Source organism: Ixodes scapularis, unplaced genomic scaffold (genome assembly GCF_016920785.2).
Source record: "Ixodes scapularis isolate PalLabHiFi unplaced genomic scaffold, ASM1692078v2 PGA_scaffold2__306_contigs__length_199485367, whole genome shotgun sequence".
NCBI lineage: Eukaryota > Metazoa > Arthropoda > Arachnida > Ixodida > Ixodidae > Ixodes > Ixodes scapularis.
This window is the reverse complement of record NW_024609857.1, coordinates 144,274,957-144,299,801: the sequence shown is the minus strand read 5'-3', so window position 1 is coordinate 144,299,801 and position 24,845 is coordinate 144,274,957. Positions and strand designations below refer to the sequence as shown.

At 48.8% G+C, this 24,845-nt stretch overlaps 1 protein-coding gene across 1 annotated transcript in view; it reads left to right on the top strand.

The window, feature by feature from the left end:
* The window catches only part of LOC8052429 (tubby-related protein 4), a 251,222-nt gene that overhangs the window by 201,926 nt on the left and 24,451 nt on the right, over positions 1-24,845 (top strand). The window contains exon 3 of the mRNA XM_029987899.4: positions 13,130-13,307. Within this exon, the coding sequence (XP_029843759.3) occupies positions 13,130-13,307 (178 nt within the window). The remainder of the gene's footprint in view (positions 1-13,129; positions 13,308-24,845) is intronic.

The following is a 24,845-nucleotide window of genomic DNA, read 5'->3' as shown; positions in this document are numbered from 1 at the left end:
CTCACGAGAGTCACGAGGGTTACTCTCACAAGGGTCGCAAGGGTTCTGAGAGATACCCTCACGTAACTCCCCCTGAGGCCACGTGACCCCTTCCTAAGGTCACGTGACCCCTCCCTGAGGTCACGTGACCTCAAGGAGTCACCTATCCCCAAGGAGGATAGAAGGGTAGGAGACGACATGACGACAACCGCGTAGCCTCCACAAGCCATGCTCCCTAGACGCCACGCCTCTTTCTCATTTTCCTCCTTACCCTCCTCACTTATCAGGCCAACGTGACCACACCACGTGACCGTAGCTAGCCTTCGTCTAGCCTTCGATCTGATAAAATCTACCGGACGGAGCGCGCGCAAGCCTGCAAGGAATTCTTTTACAATCAACCATCTATTTGTGGCTTCTCAAAGGTTTTTGAGATGGTGATGTATGAACGCTTGTACTCGTATTTTAAACAAACCATTTCACCTTTGCAACACGGATTCCTCAGGAGCAGATAAGTGGAGACGAACTTAGCTACTTTCCTCGGTCATAGTGGTCCTGCAGTCTGCAACCGTGGTCAGGTGGACACAGTCTACTTTGACATGACCAAGGCCTTTGATAAGGTTGACCACCAGATACTCTTGTTGAAACTAAAAGAATACGGACTATGCCCTTTGTATTGCGCATGGTTTGAAAGTTACCTTTCAAATCGCCAAAATTATGTTAGATTTTTAAATTGTGTGTCGGAGAAATTTGTATCTTTATCTGGCGTACCGCAAGGTTCTAACCTTGGACCACTTCTGTTTTTGATATTTGTTAACGATCTACGACCTTCCATCACAAACTCGAAAGTGCAAATGTTCGCCGATGACTTTAAACTTTTCCGTGTTGTTGACAATGTAAATGACTGTATTCAGATACAAAATGACATCCGCTCCGTTGAACAGTGGCGCTTAAAAAATAGGCTTCAACTGAATCCAAAAAAGACAGTAGTAATGTCCCTTACCAGGAAGAAGGGGAGCATAGTCTTCGACTACACTATATTTGAAGAGCAAGTGCTGCGGGTTGTTTATGTACGGGATCTTGGTGTCTTTGTGGACTCGAGATTTGATTTTCGCCTCCACGTCTCTCGCATTGTTGGCCAAGGACTTCGCGAACTGGGTGTAATTTCGCGGATGACAAAAAATTTCGTCGCTTTGAGTGTCTTTTATGTCTGTATCGTGCATTGGTTAGATCACGCCTCGAGTTTGCGTCTGTGGTTTGGAACTCTGTAACGATGTCACATAGTAATCTTATTGAAAACGTTCAGTTTAAGTTTATAAGAATCTCATACGACCGATATATCCGCCGCCGCCGTTTCTACAATTACCATTCCCTGCTCACTGACCTCGGTCTAGTGCCTCTGCACGATAGACGAATTGCAAGAGACATGCATTTCCTGCGTCAAATTGTGCATGGTTCTTTCTCTTGATTGTGCCCAGCTGCTGATGTCGCTGCGGTTCCGGGTACCGTCAGGGAGGACATCAAAATGCAGAGACACGTTTTACCCTGATGTGCGGGCCACTTGCCCAATGACACGTCTCCAACAGACTCAAGATACCTTTTTTGGTGAAACAGACATTTTCGCCTGATTGTGTTTTTATGTCATACTTTTATGTATCTGTTTACAGGACAGTGCTCTGCTGCTCAGGCCACTTGGCTGTTTGCTGGCACGCAAATAAACCCCATCTATCTATCTATCTATCCATCTATCTCGCACGTGACATGTCACGCGCATTAATTGCCAGAGAGATCTACGGTCACGTTAGCCAAAACATCGTTTAAACTTTTTATGACTAGGCTTCACCATTATTGCATCGTGCCCCCTCCTAGTACTTATAACCTCCTTGCCTATCCCTCAGTGCCCTTCCATCCTCCTCCTCAAAAGCTGCGCTCTAATGTGGCGTTACAGGGAGTTATAAACGACTCTCATTTTTTTCTTCGATACATATTTTAGATTAGAAAACAACACCCATAATATATACTAGTAAAGAGCCGTAAAAAGTAAAAAAGAGAAAAAAAACAGCGAAAGGAAATAGGAATAAAGAAAAAGAGGTGAAGCTGGAGTGTTTTCAGCACCCGGGTACTTGAGTCACCGTTGTTGTTTCTCCCCTCAGAGAGTTCCCACAAACAAACACAAATCGACCTTCGCTCCTGCATAACACAACAACCGAGCAAGCTTTGCTGGCCTCCCAACTCGTAAATATTTCAGTGGCAAAACGCCGCACAACGGCGGATGGATGACACCGCATCCACGAAACGTCCAATCGCAATTTTCTTTAATCACTCAAAGCATCACATAAATGCCACCACTTCATGTTCGTTTTCTTTCTTTTTTTATCGCAGATACTTCTTCCAGAGACCCAAGTTCGAGAAACTCGGGAAAGATTTGCGCACAACGTAAACGCCCCGACGCAGTGCTGAAACATTACGCGGAAAGTTAGATGGATTCGTACACGTCGGCCTGACGCGAGAGCGCCGTGCATCATGGCCTGCATGGTACAAGGCAACGCGCTGATCAATCGCCCTAAAGTTTGCTTGCTTTCATCTTTCACACCCGTCTTCCGTGCCCTCGCTGCACTAAAGTATTACGCGATACCAATATCTTTGTTTTATTTTTTTGTATTTTTCTCTCTGCCCACTTTGCCTTTTTTTTGTGTCGCATTTGTAGTTAATTTTTTTTTTTTTCGCACCGCGCAAAATAAATGCAAGTGAAGTTCACAACTAAAACGTTGACCCTGGGAATTATGTACAGTATGTACTTCAGGCACCCTTGCCCTATAAACACGATCTCTTGCGGTGCCGTGGAGGCCAGCTCCTCCAGGGCGAGATCCCTATGGCGACCCGGGGCGACTTCTGACTGTTCCTCTAACAGTTTGCGGGCCTAAACCACACATAATAAAGTGGCCTTTTTTTTTTTCGCTCAAATAAATTACGCAGCGCCGAAAGCTCATTTCCACCCAAATGTAGCACCAGCGATCCCAATCCGATGCCAAGTTTCACAACGAAGTATATTATTACAAAATTGTGTGAGGCCCTCGATTACGTGGAGCTGAATGGGGCCAGTTACAAAGCACGGGCCACATTTTCCCATTGAAATTTTCAGAAAATCACTTATAGTTTTTGAATGAGATAACGGTTAGTTCTGAAATGTTTGCATCTGGTTCGGACCACTAGCCCTACATTTGGGCAGAGGCTGAGCGTTCACCAATGTTTAGTTTGTCTAAAAAAAAAAATCAGTAAATATTTTTTGGGGGGGAGAGAAAGAGGGGGGGGGCGGCACGCTGTAGTAGTAGTATAGCATATACGTAGCGTACTCTTATCCTAGATATTATAAGGAAGAAGAAATGGCACGGACAGACAGGCAGGGGTTTTACCAAGCGCGCGCTCGGCACGAGCGCTTCTTGAATGCCATTCATACTGGTCGCATTTTCCGCCTATCTTCTATTAAATCTCCTTTATCAACGTCTCAACACTTGGTGGAGGTGCGCTAGCGATCCCCAACCTGATCATCTGGTAATTCCGACCTGGAGCTGCGCAGCGGACGGTTAACTCTCACAACCATGAACGACGATAACGGAAATGTCAGAGACCAGCGCCCCACCAACACTTCAACGGTCAAAACTCGCCAACGTGACCCCCAGGATTTCACCAGTTCATCCGACGCTGACGTTCTGGACTGGCTCAAAAATTACGACCGGGTGAGCCAACACAACCGTTGGGACGACACCATCAAACTCGCCAACGTCGTATTTTTCCTCAAGAGGACCGCATTCCAATGGTATGACAATCACGAGGAAGAAATTAATTCATGAGATGCGTTCAAAACCGCCTTCGCAGACGTCTTCGGCACACCTGAACGCAGAAGACAACAAGCGCGGGACAAACTCTCCAGGAGGTACCAAGCCCCCTCCAAAACATCGACGTCCTACATCGAGGACGTCCTTCGCCTCTGCGGACGTGTCAACGCAGCTATGCTGGAGGACAAAAAAATCAATCACCTCTTCAAAGGATTATCCCAAGAGCTATTTTTCATCGTCGCACCCAGATCACCTCAGACCGTGCGGCACCTGATTGCAGAATGCAAGCATTATGAAGACCTTCAAAGTGGTCGGGTCTCCAACACCGGATTTGAACGGCTCCCTGAAGTTTCAACTACAACTGCCGACACCAACCTTCCCAATCTCATCAGGCGAATAATCAGAGACGAACTACGCGACTTCTTGGGATCCCTGCGCCTCTCAGCGAATTCTTCGATCTCGCAACCCGAGGCGCCTAAGATTGAACAGGTAATCAAAGACGAACTTCGTGCTGCCCTTCGTCCTATTTCTTCGTCGTCTTCCACATGCATGGCACCATCGACTTCCTCACCATCCATCTGCTTTTTACAGCACTCCGCACCACACATTTGCGTTCTGCAAACTTCTCACAACGCCTCAATTACATCCACACGCTACCTATCACCCCGGCGGACAGAGGAATGGCGCACTCAAGATCAACGTCCGATATGCTTCTACTGTCACGCCCCAGGTCATATCATCCGCTACTGCCGACGCCGCATGAACTCCGAAGCCTACAGTCGCATCCCACAGAATCAAACTCGACATTCTGACGACCATGACACGCGCCGAAATTTCGACAACCACGGCAGTTCCAGCGAACGCCGCAATTTTGACGATCATCGCAACACACGTTCCTCTCCAGCTGCTGAATTCCGACGTGGTCAATCACCCTCCCCCTATCCTCGACGAAACCGCTCCGTCTCGCCGTTCACTTACGCTACTGCCGAACTTCCGTCGTCAAACTAAGCAGCGCAGCCTGTCTTAACGATGGAGGTCCGGCTGCACTACCGTCTCCGGTCATAAATCCTCCTTACCTTGGCCCTACAACTATTACCGTCTACATTGGAGAAGAAAAACTTTTAGCATTAGTTGACACAGGTGCTGCAAAATCCTGCATTTCTAATCAGCTTCGCCGCCGTTTACACATAGTGCTCACCCCCCCACCCGCTGGACATTTTCTACGGACGGGAAACAGTGAACTTGTGCAACCTCTTGGTTACTGCACCATCCCTATTTCTATCGGAGGAACTTCCTATATCATTTTGTTTACTGTACTTGCTAATTGTGTCGTCGATGTCATTTTGGGATGGGATTTTTTGTCGGCCACCGAAGCATTCATTGACTGCGCCAGCCGCCAACTTCATTTGAACACTCGGCAGACTAGTTACGACGTGTACGAAAATTCACCCATTTTGCTTCACACCAACGACGATTACCTCTTGCCCCCCCTTTCCGCTATTGCTATCACACTCCTGCCGGACCGTCCATTCGAAAGCACCACTGGTTTCATTGAACCCATCGCCAGCTTTGTCGCAAAAAAGCCAGTTATTCTTCCCTACTGCATCGCCACAACAACTCAAGGACAAGTTTCTCTTTTCGTCACCAACACATCTACTGAGTCGCAAATTGTTCCCAGTGGTGCGCGTTTGGCCACTCTAAGGGCTCATTCACACTGGAAGCGGATCCGCGTTCGCAAAGCGGTTGCGAACGCGGTTGTATAAGGATTCAGTACAATTGCACGCGCATTTGATGACATCAAATGCGCGTGCATTTGTACTGAATCTTTATACAACCGCGTTCCCAACCGCTTCGCGAACGCGGATCCGCTTCTAGTGTGAATGGGGGGTAACATCTCATTCATATACCACGCTTGCAACGCTCTCCGAACTTACACGTACGAGACTACCGTCAGCTGCCCAAAGCACCGCCGCACAAGTTGCTAAAATGGTAGACTCTAGCTTACCTTCTTACCAGAAAGAAGCCCTAACAAAGCTTCTTGTTTCGTATGAACAACTCTTCGATTTTAATAGCCGCCTCTAGCTCAAACTTCGGTAGTCTTTCATCACATTGACACCGGCACAGCAACCCCCATTCGAAGCCGCCCTTATAGAATTTCACCCACCGAACGTAAGGCCGTCGACGATCACGTCAGGGATATGCTGCAAAGAAACATAATCGAGCCTTCATCCAGCCCATGGTCGGCCCCTGTTGTTCTCACCAAGAAAAAAGACGGATCATGGCGATTTTGTATAGATTACCGTCGACTTAACAAGATCACCACTAAAGACGTCTATCCCTTACCTAGAATCGACGACACCCTCGACACTCTTCAGGGATCATGATTCTTCTCTTCTATGGACCTCAGAAACGGTTATTGGCAGATACCCTTGGCCGACGCCGACAAACCAAAAACTGCTTTCGTTACATCCTCCGGCCTATACTAATTTAATGTGATGCCGTTTGGCCTGTCCAATGCGCCTGCCACATTCGAACGCATGGTGGACACTGTGCTACGGGGTCTCACGTGGAGAACCTGCCTTTGTTACCTCGACGACGTAATTGTTTTCTCCGCCTCATTCAACCAGCACTTGCAGAGGCTACAACAAGTGCTGAATTGCTTTCTCACCGCCAATTTGCAACTAAACACAAAAAAATTTATCTTTGCAGCTCGCCAAATTCAGGTCCTCGGTCATATCATTAGTGCAGATGGCATTCGCCCTGACCCGTTTAAATTACAAGCTGTTTCCGAATTTCCATCTCCGAAAAATTTAAAAGACCCTCGGTCTTTTCTCAGCCTTTGCACATACTTCAGAAAATTTATACCCGGATTCTCCCACATCGCTGAACCTCTCAACACGCTACTCCGTAACAACACCGCTTTCCAATGGAATCGCCCTCAAAGCAATGCTTTTCAAGCCCTGAAAACCGCCCTAACGACTGTTCCGGTGCTCGGTCACTTCGTTCCTGGCTCTGACACTGAGATACGTACAGACGCCAGTGGCCATGGCCTCGGCGCCGTACTGGCCCAGAACATTTCCGGTGTCCAGCGAGTAATCGCCTACGCCAGTCGCACATTAACGAACAGTGAACGTAACTATACCATAACTGAACGCGAGTGCTTGGCCGTTGTGTGGGCAACCTCGAAGTTCCGTCCCTACCTATACGGCACACACTTCACTAGTGTAACCGATCATCACGCCCTATGCTGGTTAGCCACCCTAAAAGACCCTTCAGGAAGACTCGGACGTTGGTCCCTGAAACTCCAAGACTATAACTACACGATCCATTACAAATATGGAAAACGACACCTTGATGCTGACAGCCTTTCCAGATGCCCCCTTCCCCATGGGTCGCAATGTTCGAACCCGTACGCCCACGAAGACACAACTGCTGTCCTGAGCTCCGTCAACATTGCAGAAGAGCAATGGTTCGATTCCTTATTGCACCCCATTATTCAATGCCTTGAAGGTGCTTTGCCGCATCCCTCTGTGCAAATTCAGCGCCGTGCCCGCCTTTTTCAACTCAGAGATGGCATCCTTTATAGGCGAAACTACGACACACAACAAGGAAGGACATGGCTTTTAGTGATTCCCCGCCCACTACAAAAGGATCTTATCCAAGCAAACCATGACGACCCTACAGCTGGCCACCTTGGATTTTCTGAAACTTACTTTCGCATCCGAGGCAGTTACTTTGGGACCGGCATGACCCGCAGCATCAGCAAGCACGTTCGAACGTGCCACCACTGCCCGACCAAGAAACGTCCTACCACAAAGCCTCCAGGTTGCCTACAACCCCTTCCCCAACCACACCGCCCATTTGAACGCATCGGAATTGACTTCCTTGGTCCCTTTCCCCAATCAACTCGCAACAACAAGTGGATACTTGTTGCGATTGACCATTTAACACGCTACGTCGAGACGGCCTCCGTTCCGGCCGCTACCGCCCACGAAGTCGCAAACTTTTTTATTCACTCGATACTGCTGCGCCATGGAGCTCCACAATACATAATCACCGATCGAGGCACTCCCTTTCTATCCAACGTGCTCGAAGATGTCCTCCACCTTTCTTCGACTGTTCACAGCGTTACAACTGCCTACCACCCACAAACAAATGGATTAACAGAACGCTTCAACCATACTATCGCTGACATGGTTTCAATGTACGTCGCCGATCATCACGACAATTGGGACATCATCCTCCTCTACGTAACCTATGCATACAATACTGCACGACAATCTACCACGGGACACTCCCCGTACTACTTTCTCTATGCATCCGAACCCCTAACACCCCTTGAAACGATCCTACCCTACCGACCTGACAACTTCATGCAAGCGTACGCAGAGGAGGTTGTCTGCAGAGCAGAAGACGCCCGTCAGCTCCCCCGCATCCGCACCCTTAAATCCCAGCAACAACAAAAACTGCGCTATGACGACCGCCACTTCCCCACTGCCTATAACATAGGTGACGAAGTCCTCTTGTGGTCTCCCCGGCGAGCACCGGGCAAGTGCGAGAAGTTTCTCAAACAGTTTGTTGGCCCTTTTCGCGTCATCCGACAGCTCTCCCCAACCAATTATGAAGTCGAGCTCGTTATACGCCGCACCGCGACCTTCGCTCCAAGTCCTCCGACGTGGTACACATCAGCCGCATGAAGCCCTATTACCGCCAAGACTCATAATCTAAACGCGCCGGATGACCGGCGCTTACAACACCGGCGGGATATTGTAAGGAAGAAGTGGCACGGACAGACAGGCGGGGGTTTTACCAAGCGCGCGCTCGGCACGAGCGCTTTTTGAATGCTGTACAGCCATTCATACTGGTCGCATTTTCCCCCCTATCTTCTATTAAATCTCCTTTATCAACGTCTCAACAATATTAACAAACTAAGGTTACGACGGTGACGCCTCTGTGGTGTGAAGTCGGATTTACATGGTGCGATTTTGTTTGCGATTTCGCAAATACGGCGGTAAGCACCGCAACTTGCATCACGCTTTTTTTTTTTTTTTGCTGCAGGAGCGACGTCGGAACTGCGAAATCGCAAGTAATATCGCACCATCTGAATCAGGCTTGATTTTCTCTCTGTTCCCCATTCAGAACAAACGTGTATAGTGGTATTTACACTATTCATGTTTATAGAATCGGTTGCGTTTCGGCACCTCCGATATGTTGTATGTGCCTCGATAATAAAGCCTCCAGTTGCTGCACTGTATCTGAAACAACCTGGTAATCAGTGGCCAGCTGATCATAACGATGTTGTTTCTACAATAGGCAGGAGAGCCCACGAACACGACGAAAAAAATGTAAAAAGGAAATAAATGCACGGAAAAGAACAACGGAAAGAAGAGTATAAAAGGAAGAAACAGGCTGATAAAAAAAAAAAAAAAAAAAAGCTCTGCAGGTTTGTTTTTGTTTTTTGGGGGGCCACATGGTTGGTGCTAACGACTTTGTGTTAACTTGTGCTTAATTTTTTGGCTCGAAGACAGGTGTACAGTCTCAACCAATATAAAATACCTATTCGACGAGGCGTCCGTTCAGGATGGCGCTTCTGGATTTCCTTTAACCAAGTTCGCTTTGCTTGAGTTGAGGCAATGAATTAAGCTTTTTCCTATTCTTTCTATCAATATAAAGTGCCTCTGGCAGAAACATGCTTAGCACCGTCACATAAACCGCTCCGGCGAATGGGTGTTTTGTATTGTGGGAGATTGTACGGACATTTCGGGGGTACCGGAGGGTGTCCGAGGTACGGAGTGGTTCGTCGTCCTCAATGTGAAAGTTGAGGTAACGTTGCAACTCTCTCCATGCGCAAATACTTTAAAGTAGCACTAACCTTTCTGCGACAGTCTATTTTTGGTCAAAACTCAACCTAGGGACTCTAAGCACCCCAAAACAAAATATTACATTCATGCGTGGCCGATTTCTCTAATAGATACGGTATCAAAAGTTCGATTACCTGGGAACTTTTGCAGACACCAGAGGGCGCAGTCGCACGAGGAAAGGCAGGACTCTACCCCGCGTTACTAGAACCAATCAGTTGGGAAACTGCCATAGAGCCTGCTTTAAAAAAGTGGCTCCGATCCGTACTCGAGAACCGAGCTAATGGCGATCGCAACGCCGCCATTTCTCCCGCAGCGTCTACTCTGGGAACTGCACCGCTGCACGTAGAGTCGGGCAAGGGCCGGTGGCGCCATCTCGCAGGGCCATCTCGCAGTAGCTATGTAAAGCAACTTTCATGTTTCAACTCGTCGCTAAAGGGTAGCGCTGTTATCGTATTTAGCTTGGTCTCGGTGGATGCCAGTGCCCGGGTTTCAAGGGTGAGTTTTCCAACTAAGAGTTTTAGTAACGTTGACTCTGCCCTTCCCCTGAGCCGTATATGGGGAGAGTTTGGCCAGTCTATGATCTCGAGGCCGTAACGTCCCTCTCTCGAGTGAGCCAATCAGCCCGCGGCACAGAGCGAGAGGCGTGAGTGCATGCGCGTGAACTCTCGGCTGCTCCCAGCTGAGCGGAGAGGGCCGCCATTTTCATTCATTCGCCCGGCGGAATGCATAAGATCGACATCCAAATTTCGGTTCTTTACTTTTATTTGGCAGGCTCCGGCAAAAACATTATGCAACACCTCGTTAACTCGAACACGGCTATCCCGAAATAGTGGTTAAATCGTAAAATTTCCTTGCCATGGAATGAGCTCCCATAGGCACAATGCATTTTTGCCCTTGCATATCTCGGAAGGCTTTCAGGACGGACTTCGGATATCTCGAAACCTCGTTAGCGAAAATTGCAAAAAAAAAAAAAAAAAAAAAAAAATAGACAGCACAAATTGCCTTCCCCCCCCCCCCCCAAAAAAAAAAAAAACTAAAACATGCTCAAAAAAATAATAAACGCGCGGGCGAAAAAAAATATATAACCGTGGGTGCGTTGCACGGAGACGCGGAGAGACCTGCGACTCAAAAACAAGGTGTAAGGTTGGCTGAGTTGGTTGATGATCATATTGAATGGGTTAAAGCAGCGCAAAAAGACGAAGGATCAGTAAGAGGAAACACACAGACAGAGCGCTGTGTCTGCGTGTTTCCTGTTTACTGGTCCTTCGTCTTTTTGCGCTGTTTTAACCCATTCAACGTGACTCAAAAACTTTTGTGGTCTTTTCTTTTTTGTTTTTTTTTTGTTTTTTTTTTTGCATTTTCCACTTGAACGAGCCAATAGCAAGCCGAGATGCCGAGCTTGCTGTTCCAGTCTGTCCTCCGTTTTGGGGGGGATCGGTGGCCGAGTGGTCTAGCGCAGACCAGCTCGGAGCACGTGGAGCGAAAGCTCGCGCTGCAGAACCCAGGGATCCTGGGTTCGAGCCCCACCCCTGCCCGTTTCGATCTGGATGAGCATCGTACCGGCGTGCGGTCGTGTATCACTACTGCGTGATGCACGTTAAAGACCCCAGGCTAGCGGCTGTACCGCACTGGCTAAATTTCTCATCTACAGCTGGGAGACTCGTCGCCCCTCTGAGGCAGACCAAGTTCTAGGCGGTATAAACACACACACAACCCAATTTCCTTCGTTTTGTCTTCTTTGCTTCTGGGTTCTTCCGTTTCCCTTCCCGGTCCGGTCATTGTCTCGTCAGTCTCGTGTTTTGCAGAGGTGACTCGTTCGTTTCGAGTGTTGCTGCTTTTTGTTGCTTGTCCCCCATTTTTTCCCGGGTGTTTCGATTATTTTGTGGCGCCATACGAGCAAGGGTCAATTGTTCAATTCGGTCGTCGGTTGTGAATTCTCTGACGTTGTTGGCGTGACTCGATTGACTGTGAAGATAGCGCAGCCTAAACAGTGCAAATCATTGACGCTTGAGTGGAAAGTTGCTCTCATCAGGGAGGTTGGTGTTGCCACAATAGTTAGAAGTTTTATTTAGAACATTGCGCGATCAGAGGTAAAAAATTTCGGTATTTTACTTATCTCGAAATTTCGCTTATCTCGAATATTTTCACGGTTTTTATGACTTCGAGTTAACGAGGTATTACTGTAATGTTATTCCTCGGTGGCTTGAAAAGCTAACCAATAAAGTTTCTCCACGTTTAAAAGCAAACTTTGAGTCAGGCGAAAAAGAAATAAGCCCGTAGCAGACGACACGTAGCCTCAACAGTGCTCCGCGCCGACAGGCGCTGCGTCAAAATGTCGGTCGACTCCTCTTTGTTCCCTCCTTTCTCTCTCGCTCCTTCGGCGCTCTCGTCCCTTTCCTTCACTTTCCTCCTCTCCGGCGCCTTCGTTGCCACACCCACTGGCCAAACTCGCCCAATATACGGCTCTGCCCTTCCTCGCCGGACGGCACCATCTGGTGTCGCTCTTTTAATACCGATTTTAATAGGGCAATCGGCACGCGTGAGAGTAATTTTGTTTTTTGTTTTTAAAGATGTTTGGGCCTAGAGTTTCAGTTATGATCATAAATACATTATTGCAGAATGTGGTTTAGTACCCATTTAAGGGTCACTCTTATGCCGCATTCAAACTGGTGGCTAAACCGCATCCGCAAAACAGTTGCGAACGTGGTTGCTTAAGAGGCAATACAAATTCACGCGCAGGGGATGATGAAAACGAGCGGGTCCGCTTCGCAGTTGTGATTCGAACGCCAGTGTGAATGCAGCCTTATGCACCGCTTGTTTGTTTGACACAAGGCCTGCCACTTTTGATGACTGCGTAGTGCCGTCGAAGAAGCGTATCTTGATAGAATAAAAACAACTTCATGGTATCCCAGCAGCTTTCTAGGTTTCAGTACGCGCACGAATCAGTTTTTTTGGCACGTGCTTGTAGCTTTAGCTTCCTTCTATTCTTACGACGTTATTATATATCTATGCATATATCTATTTGTTTATTCTCGACACGCACCGGCGCTCGGTGGAACGAAAAACATCGAAACTCTGAAAAAGACGAGCGAAATTAATCACAAAACAATTTAGGTTTGTATGATAGTAAGTAAACAAAATGCAGATTAGAAGGTCGTGTTCAGACAGCGTAAGATCAGTCTGCCTTTGAGGTATGAGGACACTGGTTTACGCTGCAGATGACGAATTCAACCACTGCAGTGCGACTGCTAGCCCGGGGGCTTTAACGCACACAACGTAATTGTAATACACGACTGCACACCGATACCATGCTTATCCATATCGTAACGGGCAGGTATGGGGACTGAAACGACTGCAGCTCGATGGCGAAAAGCAGTATAAAATTTCACCTCGAGTGCCTCGCAGCGCTTTGTGTTGGACGAATTCCTAAGGCCCATGGGGCCGGTCTGTGCACAGGTGCTGTTCGGCACGTCGAACGGCCAGATCCTGGTGAGCGACATGCACGGCGAAGTGGTGGCCCAGGTGACGCTGGTCGAGGACGCGGCCATCGTGGCCATGGCCTGGTCTTGCGAGAAGTTCAAGATGGAGGAGGCAGACGAGGAACAGCGAAGCGAAGCCGTCCCGCCAACGCAAGGTAGGTCGGCGTGCCGCCGCAGACTCTTGTGTCATCGGTACAACGCAACCGAGCAAACTCACGATGACAGCCGATGGCGTTGGTGACGACCAAAGGATCTCGTCAAAGAAACGCAGCCTAGCATGATCAAAGCCTAAGAACCGCCTTTTCTACCTCCACGTAATATCATCGCACTCGAATGGCGCAAGCTCGGCAATTGTGCCTGAGCCCGACGTCCAACGTACGTCGACGTTCAAGCTCCAGCCGAACGCCGGCGCAGGACTTGTTTCCAATTTCGGCCTTCACTCAATTTCCCTTTGATGACGTCAGAACGCTGGTGCACAGGTTTGATTATTCTATCTGGTATTGGTCATAGACGCTGGCAAAGAATGAAAAGCGTAGCTTTTCCTCTCCACTTTGTCATTTCTGAAGGGCACATGACGCACGTCCGAAGGGAAACTCCGATTCACATCTCGTGAATTGTTCCGCCTGGGGTTCAAAAAACCCCAGGCGGAACAATTCGTTGTTAAAAAGAAAGCCATACATAAGTGTGCTCCCTGACTTTTTTGATGATGTAGATGCTGCTTAAAGGTCAACTCTGGTTTCAAATTTGGTATTACGACTGTTTTCAGCTCAGCCACTGTCCCTGAATTACAAGGTATATTTTTATCTTGATGGTGCGTGTGTAGTTCAAATGCTATACCATTTTAAATTACAAACGAAGATTTTGTGTTTAAAGCGGAAAATTCCCTGTTTGTTTGTTGTCCACAAGACAACGTGCCATCGTAGAAACAGCTGATTGCAACGTCCAAGCGGCTATCCGGCTACAGATCACAACGTATTTTAATCGTTCTCTCATCATCAGGGGCCTTGACTACTTATTGTCAGCTGCTTTCGGAGGGGAGTTCGTCTTCAACTAGTAGACCCGGAGGCTCAACGACTCTGCACAGATTGCGTGCTACATCGTGGATTTAGGCCATTGATCCAAAACGACCATTGGAATTCACCGAAAGTCTTGTTGAACCAGAGCCCTGTATCATTATTTGACGCCTGTAGCCGAAAAACAAACACAACAACATATACACACGTAAGAATTACTAAAGTTTGCAATATTATACACGGCCCCTACTGACGACACAACAACAGCCATTGTGGTGGTCTTTCCCCTGATCTTATAACCTTCTGCAGCATTCATTTTGCGTAACCAAGTGTGTTCTCCTCTGCAAGAACAGCTATAATTCGCCTAAACTTAAGTCCAAACGCAGCCGACGCTACGAGTTGATGGGACCAATCAGACAACTTCAAAGGCGTCGTGTTTTTGTAAGTGTTCTATAATTTCTGAACCAATACTAAACAGGAAAAGCCTAGTGATTTGCGCTTTTGATGCTGCTTCTTTGGTTCCATTACCTCGTAGCGTCGGCTGACTTAAAGGGCTACTCCACCGATTTTTTCATTGTCTCCGATTTGGTTGAAATTTGGCTAAACTAACCAACAAACATCGCGAAAATAGTATCCCAAATATTAGGTCAAAATATTGTTTTTTCGCGAAGTTATTGAATTTACAGTTTTGGTCCTCTCCGTGTTTTTCAAGCTCGAAGTCTCTACTGGCAACAATGTAAAAGTGACGTCAGTGGAAGGCAGGGGTTCACTCTTTGGGCTGTAGATTTCGTTTTAAACTGATTCGAAGCAGTTTCATGGTGTCAAATGAATGCTTGGGAAGCTCGCTGCAGTCCCCGCGCTCTAGAACGGAACAAATGATTAGCATATTCTATTTTTTGGCTGCTTGCTCGACTGGCAAGCCTGCCTGCCACTGCCGTCACGGCCCTGAAAAGCGCGCGTATATTTGAATGTTGGTTTTTGCATCATTTTCATTTGCCGATTTCGCAATAACTATTATGAATTTCGCGATTCTAAATAACATACCGGAGAGAGTAAAGGCCGGGGAGTCAGAAAATATAGTTAGTTGAGGTAGCTCAAAAAATCGATGGAGCACCCCTTTAAGCTGAAACCAAGGCCGGCTTGCTAGAAGTGTCTCAGTTGAGACTGCTTAAAGAAAGCGCTGCCAAGGCTCGGGCGCGCGAGCGTCTGAGACTCGGCTTAAGCTCGAGCGCTAGCCTTGACAGCGCTTTCTTTGAGCAGTCTCAAATGAGACTCTGCTTGGAGCAAGCCGGCCCAAGAATAGAAATGGCCTCTGTACTTCGTTTCAGCTTAGGTCCGAGCGCGGCCGATATTATGAGCCGAAGGGCCAATCAAGCAGCGAAAGAGGCACAACGTCAAGGCGTGCTCTGCAGTTGAAAGGACTAGCCGGTATTCGCCGTCTCTCTGTGCGTGCTCCTCCGCCGGCCACTCCTATCAAGCGCAGAGAGCTCGCCATGACGTTGCGTTTTTTGCTCTGTTTGATTGGCCCTTCGGCTCATAACATCGTCCGCGCTCGGACATAAGGTGAAACAAAGTATAGGGAGTATTCGCTGGGCGGCCATAGCTGTGTGCCCGAATGCTAAGCGCGAGCTGACGGCGAGCTTCCACAGTTTTTTTGAAACGTGCATTTCGCACCATCAAGAGTGCCGGTCTTAGCAGCCTATTGATGTGAGCTCGTTCTGAGCATGCGCTCTAAACAGCACCCACAAATATGGCGTCCAGTGAATACCCCCTATAGCATGGTGCGATAATGTCACGTGCGGGCAAGTCATGTATAAAGAGCCGGCTCCGGGTTCGCTGCATCAGCAAAACTCCGAGCATGGCGGCCCGGCTAGTACTCATTACGTTGACGCACGTGCGTAATGCGCGCAAGGGTAACTTTCGTAGGTTTGCCATCACGTGCCTGCCCACGGAGCAGGAACATGGCAGTGACTATTAGCTCCGAGATGTTTCGGTGGCGCCCTCCTAAGCCAGGGTAACATTGTTTATACATCATACAAAAGACAGTGTGCATACAGATTCGAACGCGAGTCACCGCGAGATTCCTGCTTCGAATGCCGCACGGCAATGATTTCAAGGAGGGAACATGGCACGCGGCTTTCGAACCACGGATATTGCGGTGACTCATGTTTGCAGACTGTTTTTCTATGATCTATGAGCAGTGTGACCGCGGTTTTATGGTTTCCGTTCGTGACGTAACGACAAGAATTTGCCTCGTCGGGACGTCATGAGATTTAGTCTTTACTTATTATCAGTTCCGGTTAAATGATGTGCGTAAAAATAACAATGGAAGATTGGAGTCATCGCAGTCTTAAAGCAACATCGTCACAGTTGACACTCTGACATTGCGCTGATTTCCGCCAATGAAAAAAACATCAATCCAAGTAAAGACGTCACAGTGAGCGTTTAGTCAATCGCGAATCGCGATTACAACGACGATTTTGGTCGGGAATGTCGCTGATATTAAGTTAACCGCTGAATAATAACTTAGCCGTTCATCAGCGAGGCCACCAGATTGCTGATTGTTGGACGAATCGGTGCTGAATCTAAGAATACATGGTAGCGCTCGAAAGAAAATACAAAAGGAGGAGAACTGAACACCACTGTGCGATAACTTTCAACTGTCTAATCCGGGTAAAAGACAACATTTCACGCACGGTGCAGTGGTGCGATGGCACAGTGTATTTATAGATTCTTCTTTTCCCGTGATTAAACAGCTCATAAATAGCATCCCGACCGATGTGCCCGCAATGTGAGGGAGGCTTATTGCGGAGAAGGCGCCATGTAACCGAGATTTCGGCTGCACGTCAAACGATCCACGGGTGGTCAAAATTAATCCTCAGTCCTCCGCTAGAGCGTGCCAGATGCCCCTCGTTGGTTTGGCACGTAAAACCCTCAAATTTGGCTTTAGCTGATCGGTAGCGTACAGTGGCATTTCCTCCTTTTGTTCTTGTCTACGAGTGTTACCGTGCATTCTCAAACCCACCACAACGCCCGCCGATTTGAGGTTAATGCAAAAGCCGTGTAAACTACCAAGATGCCTTCAGTTATTCAACAAGAATAACTGCATAGTTGGAGACAGTCGCTCTCTAGCCTTCCACCGCTATTTCTTTTTTTTTTTTTTTTCGGTTTGATAGCGAACTGGAAAATCCAAGGCGCCGCAAAAAACAGTGGGTTGAGATTTTACGAACAATTGAATGTGGAGTGTGACACAACTTAAATTACAACATAAAGATATTCTACTCAAAAGTTCCTTGCCACCTTATGTAGTTACAAAAATAAAATTTCGCTGTTTATTTTATTATATTTTTTTACTTAAGGAAGTTTGTAACGTGATTGTATCGCCTTAGTGCCACCAAAGACACGTTTCGTCTGCTTCAAAGCCTAGCTGTGCGTTCAACTGTAAAGTGAAAATGTACTCTCGTGGACACTGTTAGCTATAACACGGCAGCGGCGGCCGCCCCGTACCCCCAGCGCCCCATAGCAGGCGCCGTCCGAAACTCCGCGCACGCGCCGTGTGGCGGACTCGCTCTTCCCGCCTGCGAGCACACCCTCGCTTTGTCGTCTGCTAGGCACAGAGCAGACGATGCAACAGCGCTCGCCAATTTTTGCTGAACACGGTTCAGCGAACCACCGCGTAAGAGGTGCCCACGGTTGATTCCCTGATTCCGCTGGCTAAGGATAATCATCACTACTAAATGTAACATCAGGGTAGATTAAATTTTCTTATGAGACAAACTTGCAGTTATACTCCATTTCACTTTAGGTCTAAGCGCTGCGGACGCTACGTGACGATATGACCCACCAAGCAGCGACAAAAGCACTTTTTGCACCTTATTGGGTCCCCCGGTGATGCACTCCGTGATGTTGCACCTTTGCCGCTATTTGATTGGCTCTGTCGTTTTGTAGCGTACGCTGCGGTCGGACTTAAGGTGAAACGGAGTATAACAGTCTATTTCTGTATCACACCTGCTGCGCTCATACTGGTTTGCGTACGCATATTGGTAAAAATGCATTGCGCACGCCTGTTTCTGAAAAAGCAAAAAAAAAAAATCTTAAACAGGGGTAGTGCCCTAATGACTCTGCAATCTGCCCCAATAAAAATCGCCGGTTGAAAATGAGTTTGAGACCAGTTTGCTAAGGCGAGGGTACCAGACGAGCAGCACTGTAGCATCGCCTGCTCTGCGCCTAGCAGACGACAAAGCGAGGGTTTGTTCGCAAACGGGAAGAGCGAGTCCGCCACACGGCGCATGCGCGGACTTTCGGACGACGCCTGCTATGGGGCGCTGGGGGTACAGGATGGCCGCCGCTGCCGCGTTGTAGCTAACAGTGTCCACGATAGTACATCTATCGCCGCTTTCGGAACGCAGATGCACGCTCAAAACGCGCTGCGCTGTGGACGCGATTGGCTAACGCGTAATCCGTTTTCCAGCGGGAAACCGCTGTTGCAAGGCATGCTCGCAAAAGCTTTTATCTGGTCAAAGCACCAAGAGGGGATCGGTGGCCGAGGGGTCTATACTCCGTTTCACCTCATGTTGCACCGCAGAAGGCTAGAAGCCCGAGCTCATAGCGTGTGGAGCTGCTCTCTAGCGCACACCAGCTCGGAGCACGTGGAGCGAAAGCTCGCGCTGCAGAACCCAGGGATCCTGGGTTCGAGCCCCACCCCTGCTCGTTTCGATCTGGATGAGCATCGTACCGGCGAGCGGTCGTGTATCACTACTGCGTGATGCACGTTAAAGACCCCAGGCTAGCGGTTGTACCGCACTGGCTAAATTTCTCATCTACAGCTGGGAGACTCGTCGCCCCTGTGAGGCAGACCAAGTTCTAGGCTGTATAAACATACACACAACCCAATTATTATTGGAGCTGCTCTTAACGCACGAGAGCTTGTGCCGCCGAGATGTATCCTAGTAGGGCACATGAAGGCACCCTATATCCTAGAGCAAGGAGCTCGCTCTTGTAGCCTTTTCTGTGGTACATCATAAGGTGAAACAGAGTATAGGACCTATTCACTGGACGCCATATTTGTGGGTGCTGTTTAGAGCGCATGCTCAGAACAAGCTCACATTAATAGCCTGCTAAAACCGGCACTCTTGATGGTGCGGAATGCACGTTGCAAAATAACTATCGAAGCTCGCCGTCAGCACGCGCTCAGCAGCAGCGCACACGGATATGGCCGCCTGTGCATACTCTCTATAGCCCACACCAGCTCGGAGCGCGTGGAGCGAAAGCTTGCGCTGCAGAACCCGGGATCCTGGGTTCAATCCCCGCCCCTGCCCGTTTCGACCTGGATGAGCATCGTACCGGCGTGCGATCGTGTATCACTACTGCGTGGTGCACGTTGAAGACCCGAGGTTAGCGGTTGTACCGCATTGGCTAAATTGCTCATCTACAGCTGAGACACCACACGCCCACTCAGGCAGACTAACTTACGGATGTATAAACATACACACAACAATTTTGCAAAGCATCAAGTGATGCAGCATATTCACACCGCATAATGAGCCCATATCGCTCGACGCAGCACAACTTCGAAGCAGTGCTATGGTTAGTTTCACTTTACCATGAACCGCAATGAACGCTATGGGTCACCCAAGCCAATTCATAGCTCGGAGTGGGGGAACGCGCCCTTTCAGTCGTGCCCAGCAACGCAATGGCAGAGCAAGAAGTCACGTGACAATCTCCAAGCTATGGATTGGCTACGGGGGCTCGTAGCGTCCGCCGCGGTCCATCGTAAGGTGAAACAGAGTATAACATGAGGTTGTGCTTGAGTTGTTTGATAAATGGGGCTTCAGAGGAAAGGCGGGTCCTTGTGGGATGGGGCACGAAACCCGGCGTCATTGAAGGCACGAAGCTTATTATCACACGCACGATAAGCCTTTAGTTCGATGCCCCTGGTGGCGTCTTTTGGTTACCGAGCTCTTACTACAGCTGTGCCTAGTTGTTCACCGGCGCGAAGAGCAGTACAGCTGTCGACTTCATTGGGGCTTGAGTGGTCCACCGCGCTTAGAGCCAGAGTAACGAAGAAGGCAGGCGCCACCATGCCGAGACAAAGGCTGCCAAACTCACTCCACCGGATTTGCTTGGCCTTTGTGGCGAGAAATATTCAAGCTCTCTGCCCGGAAAGCATGCCCGTCGTCGGTGTCCTACCGCCCAGCATAAACGAAGAGATCCTCGCCGTGCTTCAGCGCAGCCAACCACACAACCTCGGCCTCCTCCTTCACATCCTGGGCAGTGTTGTCCGGCGCGTCGCGCTACCTCCAGGCACGCCGCTTGCCGAAGTAGCGGCGCTCAGCGTCTTCAGGCAGTTATTGCAGAACCAAAAGCATTTGGTTGACCTTGACCTCGTCTTGGCGCCTTTGCATGTGGACGCCTTTGCGGCGCTGCTTTCGAGGTTAGTACGCCTCCAGCGTTTGGTCTTGTGGGTCGACGACCTGACTGAACCGTTAGTTGTAGCCATCTGTCTTTTTTGTACCCGGTTGAGGCAGCTTTGCCTTTACAAAGTCGGGCGGGGCAGCTACATTCGTGTGGTCGCTGCTAACGACAACGCGCATCTCATCGAACTCTCTGTACATCTTCCTCTCAAGATTTTGACGAGCCTTCCGGAACTTCGAGTGTTCCGAATCTCCTTTCTGGCTTTTGCGCTTCTCAACCTGCCGGCTACGACGAGGCTCAAGCTTACGGAACTTGTCGCGCTCGAACCGAGCATCCTCGAGTGCCCCTGGGCGTTGTCGCACATCACCGCCGTCTGTCCGATGCTGACCAAAGTGTACTTGTCCCTGACGAACGACAGGGAGATCACACCTCTTGCTTGCCTGGCTTTTTTGGACGACCTTTCTCTGTTCACGAACGGGGACGCGAACGTCGGCTTCATGGCCCTGATCGAACCGTTGCTGCGCATTGTCGGTGGCAACTTGAGGCGACTACGGCTTTACATTTCAGACCTGGACATCAACTGCATAACCAGGTAAAACTACAGTTTCATCAAACGTATTAGGTATAATTAGTTGGGGACATGTTAAGACTTTAATAGATGCTCCGCCTCCAGTACGCACAGGTAGCCTTCTGCCTGGCTTTGACTGCGCGGGTGACGAAGTGCTACCAATGGCACAAAGCTCGCGTTCGAGGCGGGGCATCTACTGGGTTCTTATCCAGTCATCGACTATAGGTGGTTTTCACTGGATGCCATAATTAACTCTGCTTGTTACAGCGCATGCTAGGAACAAGCCCCCGCTCTTTGTTTTACCCCGAACGTGGGGATTGCACGTTGCACAAAAGTTGTGGCTGTTCGCCGGGAGTACGCACTTACCGCTCATTCACACTGAAAGCGGATCCGCGTTCGTAAAGCGGTTGCGAACGCGGTTGTATAATGATCCAGTGCAATTGCACGCGCACTCGATGACATCAAGTGCGCGTGCAATTGTACTGGAGCTTTATACAACCGCGTTCGCAACCGCTTTGCGAACGCGGATCCGCTTCCAATAGGGAGTTTTCGTAGATCGCGTTGCCCCCTCCGCTAAGCGTTCCGCAACGAAGAAGTTGCTACTGCGCCTGCGCACGATAGTCTTGACTGTGGGATTCCGCTATCGTAGCGGGTTGCGGTGGTCCTTGCGGGACGGCAAAAACGATCTACGAAAACTCCCTAATGTGAATGAGCGGTTAGCGGGATCTGGCTGGCCCATGGCCGCAGTGAGTACCACCTATACACTTGTTCATCTTGATGCGTGCCGCAATATATCTGTTCCAACTGGCTGCAACCCGAGTTATAGAGTCGTTATTCCGAGTTAAGAGGTACTATTCAACTACTTGTAGTCAGATGTCGTTTTGCGAATCGGGAAATCGGCGCACACCGCACATGAGCCTGCGTGTTTCATCTGCGACGCTCGTATCAGGGATTGCAGGCTGAATCAGCGAATTCCGAAATGTTAAGCAAAGCGTCGTTTCTACCATGGACAATTCGCTCGTAGCGCCCGATAGGGCGCTACGAGCGATGCGCGCGTGCCGGGGAGAAATCCCGGGGATTTCTCCCCGGCAAGCGCGCATCACGAGACGAAAACGCGAGGCTTTTGCACATCGCAAAGCCTGACGTTTTCGTCGCGGGACGCGCGTGCCGGGGAGGTATCCCCGGAATTTCTCCCTCGTGTGAATACCCCTTTAAGGGCAGTTAGCAACGCAATAGCGTTGTTAACTGCCCTTAAAGCGAAAGCTAGAAGCGCGAGGTCATATATGACCTCGCGCTTCTAGCCTTCGCTGCGGTACAACATAAGGTGAAACGGAGTATTATATTGACAAAGGCCTGGCCAATCGTCACAAGAAGCGGCCGCCGAAATGGAAAAGCTGGAGCGGCAGACAACGGATGAGAGGAGCCACGTGACAGGCGCCCCGCTGCTGCGAGACGCCGAAACACACTTCTCCCGAGCGGACAAGTGTTTCGGGTCCTCGCCGCTGCAAAAGTTGTGCGCTAACGTCATGGTTCTCCTAAAAATGGCTCTTTGATGCTCTCTGCTACCAGATCCTCGCGCTCCAAACCTGCGACCGGGCACTCTATGGCTCCGTTGTCGAACTGCCAGGCTTTGTTAATATAGAGGAGGCTATGGTTCCACCTGTTGGTCTTTCATTATACCCATATATAGTTTATTGTCAATACTTATTCGCACGGTCTTTAACAATATAAAAGCTCACTGGAGCGTGGACGACCCATTGACTGGCGAGAGCTCTGCACGTGGTTTGGGCAACGCAACGTGATAACATAGCCGAAATTAATCGGGGCAAGCTGACGTGCACTTTTTTTTAATTTTTTCAAAGAATTAAGTAGAATCTTCTAAAGCGCAAAATGCACGAACGCCCACCGTTATCCAGGTCGTGTTCACTATGGGTTCTTAAAATTTTTAAGATCACAACAGTTCCGAGCAGACCTCACGGCTGAATCTTCTAGTATCGAAGGCCAATTCATGGCACTTGCAAAACTTAAGACGATTAGCGTTCCCCCTCCAAGTCTCACAAGAGTAACCGAAGTTCTTATTGCGTGACAAACTCTTTTATTTCCTGCAAAGGTTCTGTCCCGCACTTCGTGAGCTTCGACTGGAAGGCCTAGAACGACTCATCAACTACTCCAGAAATGAAACCAGGAGCCTGGTGAGACTACAGAAGTTCAGGCTTTCCTTGCACGTCATGAGCTCGCTGCATCCGAACCGACCCTTCGAGTTCCTCCAGGACTACGGACACCTGGCTGTAGTTTTCCTCAAGAGATGTCACCTGGCGGACAGTGCGCTCCAGCAGTTGATTTCCTCGGGAACGTTTTCCAGACTTCGGGAACTTCAACTGACTGAAGTTCACGGCGTCACTATGTCGGGCCTCAGAGACCTTGTGATGGCGGAGAACGATCTCCTGGTGCTTTTTGTCATCCGGTGCACTCACGTAACGAGCGTTCACATAGATGAGCTACGAAGGCTCGTTCGCAGCATGAATCTAGGTCTGGGAATACACTTCTCTCCGCTAAGTGACCAATGGGCATAAAGAAGATTTATATTCTTGTATCTGGACGCAAAGCTAAATGCAGAGTGTTTTTTTTTAGGCTTTACGAATCGGTTTCTTTCTAATTTTTTTTTTATCTCACAAGCTAGACTAATGTGGTTTGTGCAGGTGGGTTATACGACAAGGGGGATAAATATAAGGGGCTAATCGTTGCTAAACGTTTGATAATAAACTGATATCTATTCGATAACTCTTTCATCTGTGAAAATAAGCATATCGTTCCCATTATAAACTTGAGCGTCGACAAAAACCACGAACTCGGTTATTTTAGAAAGATCTGGAGCACGTGGGAACCGCGGTTGTGCGCCTAAGGCACCACTCGTGCAACAGACTCAAGGCTAGCATGCGAACACGCGGATAAGCGCCCGGTATTGTCATCCGCGTTTTGCATCGCCAGCCTTGCGCATTTTGCACGAGTGGTGACTTTAACAGCGCGTCACCGCGATTTCCACACTTGCCAAATCTTTCTGAAATTTCCTGAATTATAGGTATCGAAGACACCCAGAAAGTGCATAGTTGAAACTTCATGTTTATTTCACTAATTAAAAGTTACAAAATATATTTGTGAGGCAATTATAGGGCTTTTCACGGCAATTAACTTTCTATATTATGTTTCCCCGCTCGTATAACTCACCTGCACAAACCGTATTAGTCTAGCTTTCGCGCCTTTTTTTAATCAAATCTATAAAACCCTCCAAAAAACACTCGTATGTGGTGTGTGGTGGCGTGTCCGCGAGGGCGCCTTGCGGGCTTTTATTTGTGTACGCGCCTTTCCTTCGACGGAATCTAATGGGTCATTTTATGCGAATAACGACGCGTCTCTGGCGCTGAATTTATATCTGTTTTCTTCCTACGCTTTCTTTTAGTGCTTACCAGATTCTGGCCTTGAAACCCGACTTGGAATGTGTCACTGGTACAGTGAGCCACCGGCAGAGTTTGATTTGAAAATAAAGTTATTCGATGTAGCCACTCCTCGTCCGTCAGTATTATCCGTTCACCCTCTATTTTGACTTCCATAAAAGGACCGTGGTTTACTAGAGTCTATAGAAGGTGGTGCACGAAACGTTGGCTTCGAGCTGGTGACAAAAAAAAAAGTGCACCGTCACG